The sequence below is a fragment of the Coregonus clupeaformis genome, chromosome 9 (genome assembly GCF_020615455.1).
Source record: "Coregonus clupeaformis isolate EN_2021a chromosome 9, ASM2061545v1, whole genome shotgun sequence".
In the NCBI taxonomy this organism is placed as follows: Eukaryota; Metazoa; Chordata; class Actinopteri; order Salmoniformes; family Salmonidae; genus Coregonus; species Coregonus clupeaformis.
Genome location: NC_059200.1, coordinates 48600360 through 48620279, shown reverse-complemented (window position 1 = coordinate 48620279; position 19920 = coordinate 48600360). Strand labels below are relative to the sequence as shown.

The 19920-nt window shown below is 44.3% G+C and overlaps 1 protein-coding gene across 1 annotated transcript in view; it reads right to left on the bottom strand.

Moving 5' to 3' along the window:
• Positions 1 to 19920, bottom strand: part of LOC121574432 (serine/threonine-protein kinase 32A-like) — a 71132-nt gene that overhangs the window by 26604 nt on the left and 24608 nt on the right. Inside the window, exon 5 of the mRNA XM_041887053.2 lies at positions 16160 to 16333. Coding sequence (XP_041742987.1) covers positions 16160 to 16333 — 174 coding nt within the window. The remainder of the gene's footprint in view (positions 1 to 16159; positions 16334 to 19920) is intronic.

Genomic DNA, 19920 nt, shown 5'->3' with positions numbered 1-19920 from the left:
TGGAATGGCTCTAGGGTTTCTGGGATAATGCTGTTGATGTGAGCCATGACCAGCCTTTCAAAGCACTTAATGGCTACAGATCTGAGTGCTAAAGGTCAGTAGTCATTTAGGCAGGTTATCTTAGTCGTCTTGGGCACACGGACTATGGTGGTCTGCTTGAAACATGTTGGTATTACAGACTCAGTCATGGACATGTTGAAAATGTCAGTGAAGACACTTTCCAGTTGGTCAGCAAATGCTCAGAGTACACGTCCTGGTAATCCGTCTGGCCCTGCGGCCTTGTGAATGTTGACCTGCTTAAAAGTCTTACTCACATCGGCTACGGAGAGCGCGATCACATAGTCATCCGGAACAGCTGATGCTCTCATGCATGCTTCAGTGTTGCTTGCCTCGAAGCGAGCATATAAGTGATTTAGCTCGTCTGGTAGGCTCGTGTCACTAGGCAGCTCGCGGCTGTGCTTCCCTTTGTAGTCTGTAATAGTTTGCAAGCCATGCCACATCCGATGAGCGTCGACGCCGGTGTAGTACGATTCAATCTTAGTCCTGTATTGACTCTTTGCCTGTTTGATGGTTCGTCGGAGGGCATAGCAGGATTTCTTATAAGCGTCCGGGTTAGAGTCCCACTCCTTGAAAGCGGCAGCTCTACCCTTTAGCTCAGTGCGGATGTTGCCTGTAATCCATGGCTTCTGGTTGGGGTATGTACGTACGGTCACTGTGGGGACGACGTCATCGATGCACTTATTGATGAAGCCAGTGACTGATGTCGTGTACTCCTCAATGCCATCGGAAGAATCCCAGAACATATTCCAGTCTGTGCTTGCAAAACAGTCCTGTAGCTTAGCATCTGCGTCATCTGACCACTTCCTTATTAACAGAGTCACTGGTGCTTCCTGTTTTAGTTTTTGCTTATACGCAGGAATCAGGAGGATAGAATTATGGTCAGATTTGCCAAATGGAGGGCGAGGGAGAGCTTTGTACGCGTCTCTATGTGTGGAGTAAAGGTGGTCTTGAGTTTTTTTCCTTCTGGTTGCACATTTAACATGCTGGTAGAAATTAGGTAGAACGGATTTAAGTTTCCCTGCATTAAAGTCCCCGGCTACTAGGAGTGCTGCCTCTGGATCAGCATTTTCCTGTTTGCTTATGGCCTTATACAGCTCATTGAGTGCAATCTTAGTGCCAGCATCGGTTTGTGGTGGTAAATAGACAGCTACTAAAAATATAGAAGAAAACTCTCTTGGTAAATAGTGTGGTCTACAGCTTATCATGAGATACTCTACCTCAGGCGAGCAAAACCTAGAGACTTCCTTAGTATTATATTTTATGCATCAGCTGTTGTTTACAAATATATACAGACCGCCACCCCTTGTCTTACAGGAGTCAGCCGTTCTATCCAGCCGAGGTAGCATATATCCCGCCAGCTGTATGTTATCCATGTCGTCGTTCAGCCACGACTCGGTGAAACATAAGATATTACCATTTTGAAAGTCCCGTTGGTAGGATATCCTTAATCTTAGGTTGTTCATTTTGTTTTCAAATGATTGTACATTGGCTAATAGGATTGATGGAAGAGGCAGATTACTCGCTCGCTGTCGGATCCTTACAAGGCACCCTGACCTACCTCCACGATATCTCCATGTCTTTCTCATGCGAATGACGGGGATTTGGGCCTTGTCGGGTGTCTGTAGAATATCCTTCATGTCCGTGTCGTTGAAGAAAAAATATTTGTCCAATACGAGGTGAGTAATCGCTGTCCTGATATCCAGAAGCTCTTTTTGGTCATAAGAGACGGTGGCAGAAACATTATGTACAGAATAAATTATAAATGACATGAAAAAACACACATAGTAGCACAATTGGTTAGAGGGCCGTAAAATGGCAGCCATCTCCTCCTGTGCCATAGGGGTTAGAGTTAGGGTTAAGGTTAAGTTTAGAAACTAGATTAAAGGGTTAAGGATAGGGGAAGGATTAGCTAAAAGGGTTAAGGTTAGGGTTAGGTGAATGGTTAGCTAACATGCTAAGTAGTTGCAAAGTAGCTAAAAAGTAGTAAGTAGTTGAAAAGTTGCTAATTAGCTAAAATCTTGTGTTTGTTGCTGTTCCCATGTACGTTTTAGTCCTTTAACAGACACTCTTATCCAGAGCGACTTACAAGAGGAGCAATTAGGGTTAAGTGCCTTGCTCAAGGGCACATCGACAGATTTTTCACCTAGGCGGCTCGGGGATTCTAAACAGCGACCTTTTGGTTACTGGCCCACCGCTCCTAACCGCTAGGCTACCTGCATATGTGTGACTCTGTGTGTATCTGCATATCAAATAAAATAAAATGTATTGGTCACATACAAATGGTTAGCAGATGTTATTGCGAGTGTAGCGAAATGCTTGTGCTTCTAGTTCCGACAGTGCAGCAATATCTAGCAAGTAATATCTAACAGTTCCACAACAAATACCTAATACACACAAATCTAAGTAAAGGAATGGAATAAGAATATATAAATATATGGATGAGCAATGTCATTGTCAGAGCGGCATAGGCTAAGATGCAATAGATAGTATAGATTACAGTATATACATATGAGATGGGTAATGCAAGATATGTAAACATTATTAAGATAGTATAGAATACAGTATATACATATGAAATGGGTAATGCAAGATATGTAAACATTATTAAAGTGGCATTATTAAAGTGACTAGTGTTCCATTTATTAAGTGGCCAGTGATTTCCAAGTCTGTATGTAGGCAGACTCTGTGCAGACTCTGTGCTAGTGATGGCTGTTTAACAGTCTGATGGCCTTGAGATAGAAGCTGTTTTTCAGTCTCTCGGCCCCAGCTTTGATGTTCTGACCTCGCCTTCTGGATGATAGCGGGGTGAACAGGCAGTGGCTCGGGTGGTAGTTGTCCTAGATTATCTTTTTGGCCTTCCTGTGACATCGGGTGCTGTAGGTGTCCTGGAGGGCATGTAGTTTGCCCCCGGTGATGCGTTGTGCAGACCGCACCAACCTCTGGAGAGCCCTGCGGTTGTGGGCGGTGCAGTTGCCATACCAGGCGGTGATACAGCCCAACAGGATGCTCTCAATTGTGCATCTATAAAAGTTTGTGAGGGTTTTAGTTGACAGGCCACATTTCTTCAGCCTCCTGAGGTTGAAGAGACACTGTTGTGCCTTCTTCACCACACTGTTGTGCCTTCTTCACCACACTGCCTGTGTGGGTGAACCATTTTAGTTTGTCAGTGATATATACGCAGAGGAACTTAAAAGGTTCCACCTTCTCCACTGCTGTCCCGTCGATGTGGATAAGAAGGTACTCCCTCTGCTGTTTCCTGAAGTCCATGATCATCTCCTTTGTTTTGTTGACGTTGAGTGAAAGGTTATTTTCCTGACACCACACTCAGAGAGTCCTCACCTCCTCCCTGTAGGCTGTCTCATCGTTGTTGGTAATCAAGCCTACTACTGTTGTGTCGAAAAACAACATATACTGCCATGGTTAGCAATGCACTTTCAGTTTGTTGGTACAGCAGCTATGTGTGTGTTCGGGTTAGGCGGTATCCAGATTGTCATATCTTCATACTGTCCATCTCTCATCCCAGAATTTATGGTGTTACCGGCTTAGTACACAAGGGGGCGCTAAAAACACACAAAAAAAGCATTTGGCGTCTATTACCAGAAAGCTAACAAAATCTGGTCAAGTACTACCAAAGTTCCATAGAGGCTGCTAGCTAAATATGCAAACGAGCGCAAACGAAAATAAACTAATTGCAAAAATAGGCAATCCATCTCATAAAGTTAGCAGCTACCGAATGTCATTTTTGGTGAGTTTTGACATTTACAAGCGAATGTGAATGAGAGACATTGTGCAAATTAACACAGTTCTGATGCATGCTTGTCTGAAGGAAGAATAGCACTGGCTCTGGAGCAGCATGTCTGTGCCTGTGTGATATCTGGAGTCGCTAGAGAAGAAAAGAGGGGGGAGGAGCAGACTGAGGGGCCGAGAAAAGTGCAAGGAACTCAAGATAGCAGTGGCAGCTGTACAGATAACTCATCCAAAGCACTTTGACTTCTCAAACACAGCAGAAAGCTAACACTATATGATGCCTCGTATCCTTATTAATTCAGTAACTTACTTAGCTAACTAGCAAGTACACAGCTGGACTCTTTCCCGTTGTGCTATTTAAAAACAAACACGTGACTGGCTCAACTGTTCTGGGGAACTACGATAAGCTTCATAATGTAAAATAATGTGACGTGATGAAGAACGCGATCTGCTTTATCTCCTAATGTATTGCACAAGTTGTCTGAAGGTATTTACTTAAAAAGTAGCTACAAATATTCACTTATTCATTTATTGAAAAACGTCAAAGAAATAGTTTCAACGGTATTGATGGTATTGAAAAACCATCCCGTGGCTATTTCCAAATACCCCGGTATATGGTATATACGGTATACCGCACAAGCCTAGTGTGTGTGTGTGTGTGTGTGTGTGTGTGTGTGTGTGTGTGTGTGTGTGCGTGCGTGCGTGTATTTCAACCAGCAGGTAGGGCCATGGGAAACCCAGAGCAACCTGAGGAGAGGGACATGTGTGGACCAGACCAGCCTTTTTGTATGAGAACCGCAGTGGGGACAGATCACACAGACTTTACTATGAGCATCAACGATCAATGATGAAATAGAGAGAACCACTTCAAAGAACAACCCTACTGTCTTTTTTGTCCATTGTATGAAAATTACATGTGATGTAGACTTTTCCTCATTTCCCCAGGGAACCCTATCTTTGCATTAGTTCTCATTTTCATAAAGTTGCTCAAAATAGTCCTTCTCTGTAATGATCAAACACTACTTCATTTTCTCAATTTCCCTTAAAGGACTATGATGGATGACAACCTTGGATAATCATCTCACTGACTGAATATAAAGATCTCATGTTAGATACAGTACATGACACATCATCACATCTGGCCTGTGCGATCAGGGCTTTGGAGACAGCTGACAACATACTGTACAGTTCTGTATCATCTTCATAACACTGGATCAGCTGAACGTCTCGATTCTCGATCACTCAGCGGGCTAGTAGCAACAGCACCTGTCAGGTGATCATGTCCACTAACCATGAGCCTTTGGAGCACGGCTTCCCAGCCTCATTAGTCCTGACTGCCCCATCAGCGGACAGGGTTGATTAGCATATTAAAGGGTGCCTGCTGCGGCAGATGGGGGAGGGCTGTCAGTGTACCCAGCCCAGGGCCCGGGTTAAAAAGGTCAATTGTGTTAGCTGACATTTCCCTCAAAGGAGGCGTCGGAAGAGCATGAGAGGTGTTTTATATTTAAAACCAATGGCAGCCATTGTGGAACACCAGGACAGGAGCTGCTGCATCGCCACTCAACTGCCTGCTGATGATTATGGGTGCGACTGTGAGAGCCCGAGCCAGCAGGAGACATCCACAACGCACCCCTGCTGTCACCCAGACAATGGCCTTGGCTGAAATATGGAAACACTGGGGCTTTATCACCCGTTGTCTAAAAACCCACAGTTTATTGTTCTGCATTTTCTATTCAGCTGAATCATATGCACTCTGCCTGCGTAATTCTAGGATGAGAGCCCCGACCACTGTCTGATAAGAATTACCCAGGCAATTACCTTGGCCCTGCTCCTCGTTCATGGACTTTTAATAGTAGAAGACAAATGGGGGAAAGCTGATTTGTGATGATAGCATGTGCTGGTGTTCAGACCTAGCCTGGTCCCAGATAAGTAGCCATAATGATGATTTGGTATTACAATAACGGTCATAGGATTTAAATAAAGCACATTCAGATCTGGGACCAGAGAAGTTCAGACTCATATTGTCTCCCTCTCCTTTACTGTTGTTGTCCTGTGTCTGCCCAGTCATTCTACCTCATGGCCGTCTGTCACTCCTGGTGTAGCTAGAAGCCTAATCACCTCCACCTCCCCTGGGCGTAGTACTAGCATGGGCCCCACTCCATCTTTTCAGTGCTACAGCACCGCACTAGGCCCTCGTCTCGCGCTACAAACTCATTAGGAAATGGAACTGTTATATTCTAGCAATTAGAGATGAGCAACAGATGGACTCGGGCCTGATGTATCCACAGCCAGCTGGCTGGGGGACTATTAAAGGTGTCACGTCAACTGCCGTACAACTTTTTTTTGCCACTTTTAGCAGAAGGGTTTTTGGAAACATTTCTCTCTCTCGCTCTCTCTTCATCGCTCTCTTGCTCTCTTTCTCCCCTTACAAAAAAATCACATGATTTCACATGTGGAAAATCAATTTTGCTCTCTCTCTCCATTTCTCTCTCTCCATCACTCTCCATCTCTCTCGCTCTCTTTCCTCTTTTCTAGAGCTTGCACAGGCAGTGTTTGCAAAGGGTGAGTTGTGAATAGAAAAATTGCTGTCTAGTGTATATTCCCATTGATATATACTATATTGAGTAAAAGAGGGGGCAGAGGAGCATATTTGTCATTCAAGATCAATGCCCTTCTATGATGTTAGATTAATCAAACTCAGTCAAATCTGAAGAAGCCCGTCATCTCCAGCATAGGCCAGCTGATTCCTTATATAGTGCACTAGTTTTGACCAGAACCATATAGGCCCTGGTCGAAAGTAGTGTACTAGACTATATGTCAGCCTATGCTACCCTCCAGTCCCTCGACTTCTTGGCGCTGACGGAAACATTGATTACCACAGAAAACACTGCTACTCCTACTGCTCTTTCATCGTCTGATCATGTGTTCTCGCATACCCCGAGAGCATCTGGTCAGCACGGCGGTGGCACAGGAATCCTCATCTCTCCCAAGTGGACATTCTCTCTTTCCCCCCTGACCCATCTGTCTATCTCCTCATTTAAATTTCATGCTGTCACAGTCACTAGCCCATTCAAGCTTAACATCCTTGTCATTTATCGCCCTCCAGGTTCCCTTGGAGAGTTCATCAATGAGCTTGACAAGTTCCTTTCCTGATGATGGCTCACCCCTCACAGTTCTGGGTGACTTTAACCTCCCTATGTCTGCCTTTGACTCATTTCTCTCTGCCTCCTTTCCACTCCTTTCCTCTTTTGACCTCACCCTCTCACCGTCCCCCCCTACTCACAAGGCAGGCAATACGCTTGACCTCATCTTTACTAGATGCTGTTCTTCTACTAATCTCACTGCAGCTCCCCTCCAAGTCTCCGACCAGTACTTCGTATACTTTTCTCTCTCGCTCTCCTCCAACACTACTCACTCTGCCCCTACTCAGATGGTAATGTGCCGTCGCAACCTTCGCTCTCTCTCTCCCGCTACTCTCTCCTCTTCCATCCTATCATCTCTTCCCTCTGCTAAATCCTTCTCCCTCCAATCTCCTGATTCTGCCTCCTCAACCCTCCTCTCCTCCCTCTCTGAATCTTTTGACTCTCTATGTCCCCTATCCTCCCGGCCGGCTCGGTCCTCCCCACCTGCTCCGTGGCTTGACGATTCATTGCGAGCTCACAGAACAGGGCTCCGGGCAGCCGAGCGGAAATGGAAGAAAACTAGACTCCCTGCGGACCTGTCATCTTTCCACTCCCTCCTCTCTACATTCTCTTCCTCCGTTTCTGCTGCTAAAGCCACTTTCTACCACTCTAAATTTCAAGCCTCTGCCTCTAACCCTAGGAAGCTCTTTGCCACCTTCTCCTGCCTGCTGAATCCTCCTCCTCCTCCACCTCCCTCCTCCCTCTCTGTGGATGACTTCGTCAACCATTTTGAAAAGAAGGTTGACGACATCCGATCCTCATTTATTAAGAAAAATGACACCGCTGGTCCTGCTCACACTGCCCTACCCTATGCTTTGACTTCTTTCTCCCCTCTCTCTCCATCTTGATCCAAACCAGTCAGGTTTCAAGACTGGTCATTCAACTGAGATTGCTCTTCTCTGTGTCACAGAGGCTCTCCGCACTGCTAACTCTCTCTCCTCTGCTCTCAACCTTCTAGACCTATCTGCTGCCTTTGATACTGTGAACCATCAGATCCTCCTCTCTACCCTCTCCGAGTTGGGCATCTCCGGTGCTGCTCACTCTTGGATTGCGTCCTACCTGACAGGTCGCTCCTATTCGCTCTATACACCAAGTCACTTGGCTCTGTCATATCCTCACATGGTCTCTCCTATCATTGCTACGCAGACGACACACAATTCATCTTCTCCTTTCCCCCTTCTGATAACCAGGTGGCGAATCGCATCTCTGCATGTCTGGCAGACATATCAGTGTGGATGTCGGATCACCACCTCAAGCTGAACCTCGGCATGACGGAGCTGCTCTTCCTCCCAGGGAAGGACTGCCCGCTCCATGATCTCGCCATCTCGGTTGACAACTCCATTGTGTCCTCCTCCCAGAGTGCAAAGAACCTTGGCGTGACCCTGGACAACACCCTGTCATTCTTTGCTAACATCAAAGCGGTGACCCGATCCTGTAGGTTCATGCTCTACAACATTCGCAGAGTACGACCCTACCTTACACAGGAAGTGGCACAGGTCCTAATCCAGGCACTTGTCATCTCCCGTCTGGATTACTACAACTCGCTGTTGGCTGGGCTCCCTGCCTGTGCTATTAAACCCCTACAACTCATCCAGAACGCTGCAGCCCGTCTGGTTTTCAACCTTCCCCAGTTCTCTCATGTCACCCCGCTCCTCCACACACTCCACTTGCTTCCAGTTGAAGCTCGCATCTGCTACAAGACCATAGTGCTTGCTTATGGAGCTGTGAGGGGAACGGCACCTCCCTACCTTCAGGCTCTGATCAGTCCCTACACCCAAATGAGGACATTGCATTCTCACCTCTGGCCTGCTGGTCCCCCTACCTCTGCGGAAGCACAGTTCCTGTTCAGCCCAGTCAAAACTGTTCACTGCTCTGGCACCCCAATGGTGGAACAAGCTCCTTCACGACGCCAGGACAGCGGAGTCACTGACCACCTTCCGGAGACACTTGAAACCCTACCTCTTTAAGGAATACCTGGGATAGTATAAAAGTAATCCTTCTACCCCGCCCCCCTACCCCACCCCCACAAAATATATTTAAAAAAATAAAAAATAAAAAATATAATAATAATACAATTATTGTAAAGTGGCTGTCCCACTGGCTATCATAAGGTGAATGCACCAATTTGTAAGTCGCTCTGGATAAGAGCGTCTGCTAAATGACGTAAATGTAAATGGATATAGTGAATAGGGTACCATTTGGGATGTGTCCTTGTTGTGTTCCCCCATCCTGAGTGAGGCTGATTAGTGATTCTCCCGAGGCAGCGATGGAAGGGTGGAGTTGAAGGGCAGTGCAACCGATCCGCCTGGCTTTTCTCTCGCTTGACTAGTCCAACAACCTATTACCTGGATCTAATGATCTCATTACACCAGCTATCAGGATAAGAGGAGTAACCAAACCCTGCACCTGGTCACCTGACACCCCTCTGATACAGGGAGACAGAGGACAGCCTGGGACCGACCCAAAAGACCTTCAATGTGCTCCGCCACACACAGGTCAGAAGACTGGAGAGAGGGGGTTTGGGCTGTTAGGTTTTGTAGCAGCCTCTGTGTACATGGTCCACTCTGCAGCCAACTCCTAATGAGGACTGCTTTGATGACTCCCTCACTATTGTGGAAGGGCGGGGTACAGATAATACCACAGACAGCACATACAGCCGCCAGGTCATAGGGGAGGCTCTGCCCCATGATGTCTCAGAGTAAAGCAGGCTAGAGCAGCACAGCGAGGGAGCACCAGTCATCCATCAGCAGAAGCCATCCGCCCACGCCCACCAACCATGAGAGGTATCATCAGACAGCGGCACGCTTTGAACGTGGAGGGAAACCTCAACTAACCACAGCAAGCAACTTACATCGAAAACGAACAGCCTCAACCCCAATAAGAGCCAGGATGTTAGCCGAAGCAGAGCTTTCATTCACTTGAGTTCGATCAGTTAAATAATAATAGTAATAGTAACAGCTTTCACAGAAGGAGTGGTAGAGTGGAGGAGGGTTATGCTATTTCTTATTCATTGACACAATGCTTGGAATACACTGCCTGACGAGCGTTCATCTGGCTCCCGTCTAATTTGGGCCGGTTTGAGTTGGTTGGTCTTTAGAGAGTGCCTGTTTGAACAAGGCATTCTGAGGCACGGCTCACTGAATCACAATTATTACTGATGAATTATTTACTAACTCAAGTAGGGAGAATGCTGAAAGTTCACAAAATGTGGCCGCTCTTGTAAGGTACGTGACTGTAATATACAAGTAGGTAATTATTATTTTAGGGTAGACTAAAAGGTAAATATGTTGTCATACTCCCAGTAAACCAATGTTCACAAATCCACTGTTGTGAGTTTAAAGGATATTTAATATACATTCTTCTGCTTTACCTGCCTTCCCGTCTGAAATATGAACACATACGTCTCCTCCTGTCGTGAAATATTTATGCAGACTATAGATACAGAACACTAAACTTTTCATTGGGAAGAAAGAAGCTTCATTTACTCACAGAACCATCCCTCTCATGCGCCATCATACTTTGGGATGAGAATGTGTTGACAAATGTCTGCCATTTATCTTCCTTTCACAAATGAGTTTCAGCCGTAGAGAGACTTGCTGAGTGAGATAATGTGTCTGTGCTCTAGGTGTTGCTGAACCCAAGTCAGGGACACAGTGGGCCGTGACAGAGCTGTGGGGAGATAGATGATGAAACAGCACATTTGGAGAAACAATGTCTGGTCAGTGCCACATTCATTTGCACAGGGAACCAGAAAGACACATTGTGCCGGTTTGAGGCTGTGTCGCGCTGAGCAGAGCTGAACTGAGCAAAGCTGAATTGAGCCGCTGCAAAATCCAGCTCTCATCAGAGAGTAAAGGAAAACATCTACTCTCACAAACACAAACCATGGTGAGAGAAAATGAGAGAGCATCAAAACAACAGACATCCCCATGATGCAAGAGGCTTAGAAAAATTACATTAGGATATGCAACAACATGTCTGGGAGAGAGTCAGAGAACAGATGCACACTCCCCCATATGAACACCTCCCTGGTGAAAGCAGCCCAGCGGTGTTGGAAGTAAGCATGAGAGAACAGCTGTGGGTTACTATGTTCCATTTGATAGCAATCTGAATAAAGATAGAGCCAGCCTTGAAAGACATGGAATTACTTTCAATATAGGCGGTAGAAGGACTGGGCTCAAATGTGATTATGTATTCAGTGCTGTTGCCTTTGCGGGTGCAGGTTTGAGGCTTTGCAATCACATTTGTCCCTCTGACTGTATCTTTCCTCTAAACATAGCCTGGATGTGTCTGTAGCTTCAGTGTGAGAGCCAGAGGGCACATCTAAAGCTCTTGTCTGCCTCTGTGTTAAAGCAGGTGGCGGCTCTCTCTCTCTCAGAGCTCAGAGCACAGCTTTGTTCAGAGCCATGCTGTATTTTCACAGTGCTGGAGCACTGCAACACCCACAACTGTGGCTAATAATTCAAACGGAGAACATAAAAACAATAGAGACAGCTACGGTCTCTGTGGCCCTTCTGTTTTTAGTTTAAAACCTCGGGCCTCGACAGCAAGCACACATCAAATTGTATTCACAGACGCAATATGATTTCTGATGTCAAAACAGATAATTTTACGGAGTTCCATACGACTAACCACTGTCTTGGTCTGGAGCAAATGAAAAGAGGGTGCATATTCCAAAATTATCTGTCATCTGTCAAATGCAACCTTATCTCACTTAAGGATATCATCTACAATCTTTGTGCAGACCAAGCATCTAGTCATCATGAGGTTTCATTAGTCATCATGTGTTTTTTTTTGTCATCCCGAGGTTTCATCAGTCATCATTACCTAAAAACCCAACGGGAAGTTACCTCAGCATGAAATATTAAAACCAATTGAGGAGTTCAAATCACTTGGTCACTTGTGCAGAAGGTACTGTGGTGAGTTAGTGAGTCAATAACAAAACTGCTCCACCACTTCCCTTACCACCAGTCCTACCCTGTGGACTAGTGGTAATGCTCCCAGCCTCAGTTGCATGTATACTGCTCCCCACTGGAGACGGGGGTTCAATCCCCACTTGCCTGTCTCCCCCTCTGTTTCCAACTGTCTAAATTAAGCCGCTGTGGGGAGTGAGTCAACACCACAGCTCCACCACTTCCTCTTCACACCTCCTATCCCTTTTTCCACTTGTCTTGTTGTGAGAGGATTGTCTCTGAAGATGCCACAAATTTAGATGCGTCTTAGTGTTAATAATTGAAAACCCCATGAGAAGGTACTGATAAAACAGGCCTTGGTGATTTGTTACCCTGATGGTAATAGATCTATAGTGAAAAAGTAAAACTGGAGTAAATATGGAGTAGTGCACTTACGAATGTATGATTTTTCTTTTTGGAATCAATCATCAATCCTGATGCAATGTCGTCATTAACATTATGATCATGAATCATCATGAGTCATAGGATACTTTATACTGGATAGACATTCTGCTCAAGGCCAGGGTATCACCAGCAGACACACAAACACACACACTGAATACGTGCACCTACTCACAGTGCCACAGTGTGCACAGCCGCCCTCTCAAAGTATTCCATTTACATACAGATTAGATGAAAATTAGAATAACCATATTTTCCTTCTTCCATAATAAATTCAGATTGAAAGCTGTTGATTTAATCTAAACACGCGTCTCCCAAACACCTGCTTTTAGGATTTTTTGTCGGAATGGAATGACAGAAATAGAAAATATCCCACTGAATTAATGAGGAATGTATTGAGAAATGATCATCCAGTCTATTTCCCTGCAGTGGTTTCAGCTCTCATGAGGCATTTCTAAGTTATATTCTTCACGAATCAATGGTTACATACAGAAGTCGGCAGTTTACATACACCTTAGCCAAATACATTTAAACTCAGTTTTTCACAATTCCTGACATTTAATCCTAGTATAAATTCCCTGTTTTAGGTCAGTTAGGATCACCACTTTATTTTAAGAATGTGAAATGTCAGAATAATAGTAGAGAGAATGATTTCTTTCAGCTTTTATTTATTTCTCACATTTAGGTCAGAAGTTTACATACACTTCATTAGTATTTGGTAGCATTGCCTTTAAATTGTTTACTTGGGTCAAACATTTCGGGTAGCCTTCCACAACCTTCCCACAATAAGTGGGTGAATTTGTAGGCCTCCTTGCTCGCACACGCTTTTTCAGTTCTGCCCACAAATTATCTATAGGATTGAGGTCAGGGCTTTGTGATGGCCACTCCAATACGTTGACTTTGTTGTCCTTAAGCCATTTTGCTACAACTTTGGAAGTATGCTTGGGGTCATTGTCCATTTGGAAGACCCATTTGCCACCAAGCTTTAACTTCCTGACTGGTGTCTTGAGATGTTGCTTCAATGTATCCACATAATTTTCCTTCCTCATGATGCCATCTATTTTGTGAAGTGCACCAGTCCCTCCTGCAGCAAAGCACCCCCACAGCATGATGCTGCCACCCCCGTGCTTCATGGTTGGGATGGTGTTCTTTGGCTTGCAAGCTCCCCCTTTTTCCTCCAAACATAACGATGGTCATTATGGCCAAACAGTTCTATTTTTGTTTCATCAGACCAGAGGACATTTCTCCAAAAAGTACGATCTTTGTCCCCATGTGCAGTTGCAAACCGTAGTTTGGCTTTTTTATGGCGGTTTTGGAGCAATGGCTTCTTCCTTGCTGAGCGCCTTTTCAGGTTATGTCGATATAGGACTTGTTTTACTGTGGATATAGATACTTTTGTACCTGTTTCCTCCAGCATCTTCACAAGGTCCTTTGCTGTTGTTCTGGGATTGATTTGCACTTTTCACACCAAAGTACATTAATCTCTAGGAGACAGCACGCGTCTCCTTCCTGAGCGGTATGACGGCTGCGTGGTCCCATGGTGTTTATACTTGCGTACTATTGTTTGTACAGATGAATGTGTTACTTTCAGGCGTTTGTAAATTGCTCCCAATGATGAACCAGACTTGTGGAGGTCCAAAAAAAGATTTCTGAGGTCTTGGCTGATTTCTTTTGATTTTCCCATGATGTCAAGCAAAGAGGCACTGAGTTTGAAGGTAGGCCTTCAAAAATACATCCACAGGAACACCTCCAATTGACTCAAATTATGTAAATTAGACATCATTTTCTGGAATTTTCCAAGCTGTTTAAAGGCACAGTCAACTTAGTGTATGTCAACTTCTGACCCACTGGAGTTGTGATACAGTGAATTATAAGTGAAATAATCCGTCTGTAAACAATTGTTGGAAAAATTACTTGTGTCATGCACAATGTAGATGTCCTAACCGACTTCCCAAAACTATAGTTTGTTAAAAATAAATATGTGGAGTGGTTGAAAAACGAGTTTTACTGACTCCAACCTAAGAGTATGTAAACTTCAGACTTCAACTGTATATCAGAGTCCAGAATGTCCCCAGAGATCCAAGTTTCAGTCAATACCAGAATGTCCAGATTCGTCTGCATTGCCCAGATCTTTATGTAATCCAGTTTAGGAAGTAAGCTCCTAATGTTGTCAGGCGTCAGTGTGTAGCGGTAGGACGGAGTCAGGCGCAGGACACAGAGCTAGTAGACAACGTACTTTACTCGTAAATATAAATGAACATAAACTCCACGCAGGGAGGACAATCCCGCTCACCAGTCGATAACACCAAACATAGAACAAACACGCACACAACACAGTGGGAGCCAGAGGGTTAAATAGGGAACAAATCATAGACATAATGGGAAAAAAGTAGAACACAGAAACATAGATCGGTAGCAGCTAGTACTCCGGTGACGACGAACACCGAAGCCTGCCCGAGCAAGGAGGAGGGGCAGCCTCGGCTGAATCTGTGACAAATGTTCAGATGCATCAACCCAAGTCCTTTATGATTTTTTAAATCACATGGAGTCTCCAACTCAAACAAGCTATGTTCAATAGGCGGTTGCAGGCCCATTCTGATGGTTGATATTGATATAGTTGATATGGCTATAAGATTGCATAGAACTGCCCCATTTGGTCTATCTCTATTAGTAATAGAGGAAAGAGGCCGCAGCCAATGTCAATACGAGGAACTCTCAGAGTAACCAATGATGGAATGTTATTAACTGCCTTACATGGGCTTTGGTTGCTATTTTGCATCAACCCAAGCCCTCTATGTGATTTGAAAACCAAGTGGGTATTATATTTCACATTTGAAATAATAACACTGGATGTGTAGACCACAGTGGGCTTCTCTTTTGAGCTAACAATAGCAGATCTAAGAGTGGAGTTCAATCGAATGGGTACAAGATAATAACTGACAACACCCCTGGCAGTATAGACAACAGTACGACGATAATGCTTAGAAAGGATGGGGGGTATTACCTGAGCTGTGCTTGGACTGTCTCTGAGTCAATATCTTAAAGCAGCCTTGAAATGTGACGAGAGGGTCCAGGCTCCTAGATGGTTTAGGTGGAGTCCATCATCTCTGTAGAGCATATTTTGTTTCCAAAAAGTGTTGAAATAGTCAATAAAAGTTATGCCAACAGAGTGGCAGCAGTCTTTAAGCCAGATATGAAGTGCTAAGAGCCTGCTGAACTTTTCGCAGCCGCGACCCAGCGACGGAACGGGGCCAGAGGTAATCGGCTGCTTTTCAGAGCCTATCAGGGTGTTGATCAGCTTAATAAAATCCTGTTTCATTAGCTCTGATTTACCCTTTTTGATATGATTTGATCCCACATGCACTACGACAGCAGTTACCTGTAGCAGCAGGCTACACAGAGAATCAAACAGCTGGATAGGGGAAACGTCACGTTTTGAGTCGTGCAAAAGCTAATATAACATTGTGGATAAAGTTACAAATTTAATGTGTACAACATCTAAAGACCTGCATCACTATACTGAGAGCTTTGCCATTTCAAAAATATCGTGTATGGGTGTTTTTGGAGCCGATGTTCATGTTTTTCGGGGCACTCATACTACACATCGAGGATGATTTGCTGTTTGGGCTATGTTTCTCAAAAACCTGTGAAATCACATAAAATGTGCCTGGACCCTTCTATAACATTCCATTTACATAGAGATTTGGTTGTAAAAAAAAAGAAAAAAAAGATTTGGTTGTAAAAAATTACTTCTCTGTGGATGACGATGACGTTGCTGATGATAATGAAGATGACAAAGGTGTCTCTCCCACTCACCTGTGGATGATGCGTTTGCTGCGGAGGTAGCCCAGCGCCAAGGCGATCTCACAGACGTACAGCTTGACGGTGCTCTCTGAGAAGTGAACGTTCTGCTGGAGGTGGTAGCGCAGGTCTCCTCCCAGCAACAGATCCACTACCATGAACATGTCCTCCTCGTCCTGGAATGAGTACCTACAGGAGAGGAAGAGGAGGGGGAGGAGGAGGAGGAGGAAGGGGAGGAGGGCGTGAAAGAAGAGGTGGAGGAGGAAGAGGAGGTGGAGGAGGAAGATGTGGAGGAGGAGGTTGTGGAGATGGAGAAGGAAGAGGAGGAGTGGGAGGAAGAAGAAGAAGAAGAAGAAGAAGAAGAAGAAGAAGAAGAAGAAGAAGAAGAAGAAGAAGAAGAAGAAGAAGAAGAAGAAGAAGAAGAAGAAGAAGAAGAAGAAGAAGAAGAAGAAGGTCAGCCTATGACGTCCCATATTTCTTACATTTCTTAAACAGCCTAATAGCTTACAAGGTTTGATATTATTATAATGCTTTGGGAGTCAGAAACCAAATTGCTGTACTGTGACTCTTACACAACTTGCCTTTTAACACAAATTAGAAGAAACCAACAAACCAACATCTATTCAAAGCAATTACCTTGGTTTGCCAATATCCAACATGTGAACGAGTTCTATTCACATTCAGTGAGGCATGTAATGAAAGTTGAGGGTTAAATTATCTCAGTCTGCAAGGCTAAAAGACAGAGCTGCAATCTTTACGACTGCATGATGCAAAAGCCAGCAGAAGAATAGCCCCTTATGAAACTTATGGTGCTGGCGAGCTCACACAATGACTAAGCCAAGCCAGAGATGTCGCTCGTTATTCTAGGCCCAAAGGAATTCCCAGAAAAGGCTATTCATTAGTGGCTAGTGATGGAAACACCACTCCAACACACTGATTGGACCGTTCCATTGGAAGAAAAAGCTTTATGTCAAGTGTGTTATGACTGAGCACATCCATCCATCCATCCATCTATCAAGGGAACCATCCATCTAGTAATCAAGCAGCAAACTGCCACAGCAGGCCTGCCACATCATCACCTAGCCCATTCCACTACTCCCCATTGATTTTACATGACGGAAGTCCCACTGTGGTCTGTACTTTCTCCGTTTGAATGGCTGGATAATGAGTCTATGGCACTGTAAAATAATTAGTGTGAAAAGTATTTCACTCAAGACTTTCCTTGCTTGCCTAGCCTAGAGTGAATCTGCAGTAGGAGGACATCATGTAAATGACTTCAGGGCCGGAGAGGGTAAATGTGAACCTCACAGCCAACCCTAAGTGTAGGATGGAGGGGGGTTTGCTTCCTTCAGAGAAAACTCACGTCTTTGTCCTCTCCTCAGAGGCTCAGGTAAAATGGTTTTGTTGGTCCATGGTCTGTTATAGTCATTGCAGAATAGTGGTGTTTGGTTAGATCTTACTGTAAGTGCAACACCGTGACAGAGCATAACACCGAGAGTGAACGCTACCTACTGTATAGATGTCACAGAGCTGGAGAGTGGCTGTCTAACATCATTCCCTCAGGGGGCACTGCCTCAAGGTTCACTGCTATAGGGTCTTTCTCCTCTAAGATGCATAGATTTTAAAACGGCTCTGTGATAAGCCTGCGAAGCCTCAGTGTCTTGTGGGGAACGCAGGATTGTAAATTCAGCAAAGCGCATCAGGGACATCTGCACAACAGAGCAGATTAATGGCCGCCTTTCCTGATAAACATACAGTATTTTTAGAAACAAGAGGAGAAAATATGACGCCGCCCACTAACCAGTGTGTGATGCACCTGAATGGCCGGGAGCATCCTGCGCCCCATATATCATACAGACAGACAGAGGATGATAACTTAGGCCCACAGACGATGGTGCCACGATGTCACCAAAGTCTCCCAGCGCTCCGTCAAGAGAAGGGGTGAAGGGGGCTGAAAACCCAAAGTTAGGGAGGAGAGGAACTCTCTCCTAGGACCCTCTGCAGCTCTGCAATCTTTAAAGCGGCAATCTGCGATTGCTAAAATGCATGATATATAGCCATTGATTCTGGAAGAATATGACTTATAAATGCCTCATGAGGTTAGTTAAAATGTCTAACCCCATCAGAACCCAAAATATAAGCTTGTTTTACTCCTTTGTTTGTAAACAATGTAATCGTAAACAAACAATGTATAGCCTCAAAACATGATTAAAACTATAATTTTGATATCATGGATGGTCAGTCCTTGCATCCATAGCTCTGTCTATAAATTTGAGAGTGGTTACATTTCTCTAGCCTTATTACTCAGCTGTTTACCGAAACAGTGGCGGGGGCAACGCTTTGTTACTGTTTGAAATGCAGATTTCCCCTTTAAAATGTCAAGAAATCAGTTGTGAGATGTGAAAGTACCTCTGAAGAGACAGTCTGACATGTTGGGGAGCTGGGAGATAGTTTGACAGAGCCACTGAGGGAAGTCAAAGCACCTGAGATCAAACACATGTAACTATCACATTAACATCACATACTGTTTACTCTTACTGACAGTCTTCCCATGGGTGACTGTAGGCAAGAGTGGACTAGTTTAAAGTGTTGGACAAAAGTCTGAGAATGCCCCTGTCCTGCTTTGATGACTAAGAAACAAAGCCATGTGGCAGAATAATCACATGGATCTCTTTGTTTTAATGTTTCAAATTAATCGCAAAGACGGCATCTCCAGTGAGCTCCAAAAGTATTGGGCCAGTAACACATTTGTTGTTGTTTTGGTTCTGTACTCCAGCACTTCGGATTTGAAATGATACAATGACTATGACGTTAAAGTGCAGACTGTCAGCTTTACTTTGAGGGTATTTCCATCCATATCGAGTGAACTGTTTAGAAATTACAACACTTTTTGTACATAGTCCCCCCATTTTTAGGGGACCAAAAGTATTGGCACAAATTCACTTATATATGTAGTAGCCCTTTCCTGTAGTCAATGGCCAAAAGTGCCCTCTTTAGTCTCATGGGTGGAATATTATTAGTATTTGTCATAATTTCATAATTAATAAAGATATTTATTTATTTTACCACAAAATTCCGGTGTTACTATGTCAAACGTTTTTGTTATATTTGAGACTTCTGTAATGTATATAAAGTGTAATATTGGGATGCAAACTCAAAATTGAATACATTTCAAATCTATACTGAACAAAAATATAAACGCAACATGCAACGATTTCAACGATTTTACTGAGTTATAATTCATATATGGAAATCAGTCAATTGAAATGAATTCATTAAGCCCTAATCTATGGATTTCACATGACTGGGCAGGGGCCATGGGTGGACCTGGGAGAGCATAGGCCCACCCACTTGGGTGCCAGGCCCAGCCAATCAGAATGAGTTTTTCGCCATAAAAGGGCTTTATTACAGACAGAAACACTCCTCAATTTCAATAGCTGTCCGGGTGGCTGGTCTCAGATGATCCCACAGGTGAAGAAGGTGTGGAGGTCCTGGGCTGGCGTGGTTACACATGTTCTGCGGTTGTGAGGCCTGTTGGATGTACTGCCAAATTCTCTAAAACAACCTTTTGGTAGAGAAATGAACATTAAATTATTGGCAACAGTTCTGGTGGACTTTCCTGCAGTCAACTGCATGCTCCCTCAAAACTTGAGACCTCTATGGCATTGTGTTGTGTGACAAAACTGCACATTTTATAGTGGCCTTTTATTGTCCCCAGCACAATAATAATAATAATAATAATAATAATATGCCATTTAGCAGACGCTTTTATCCAA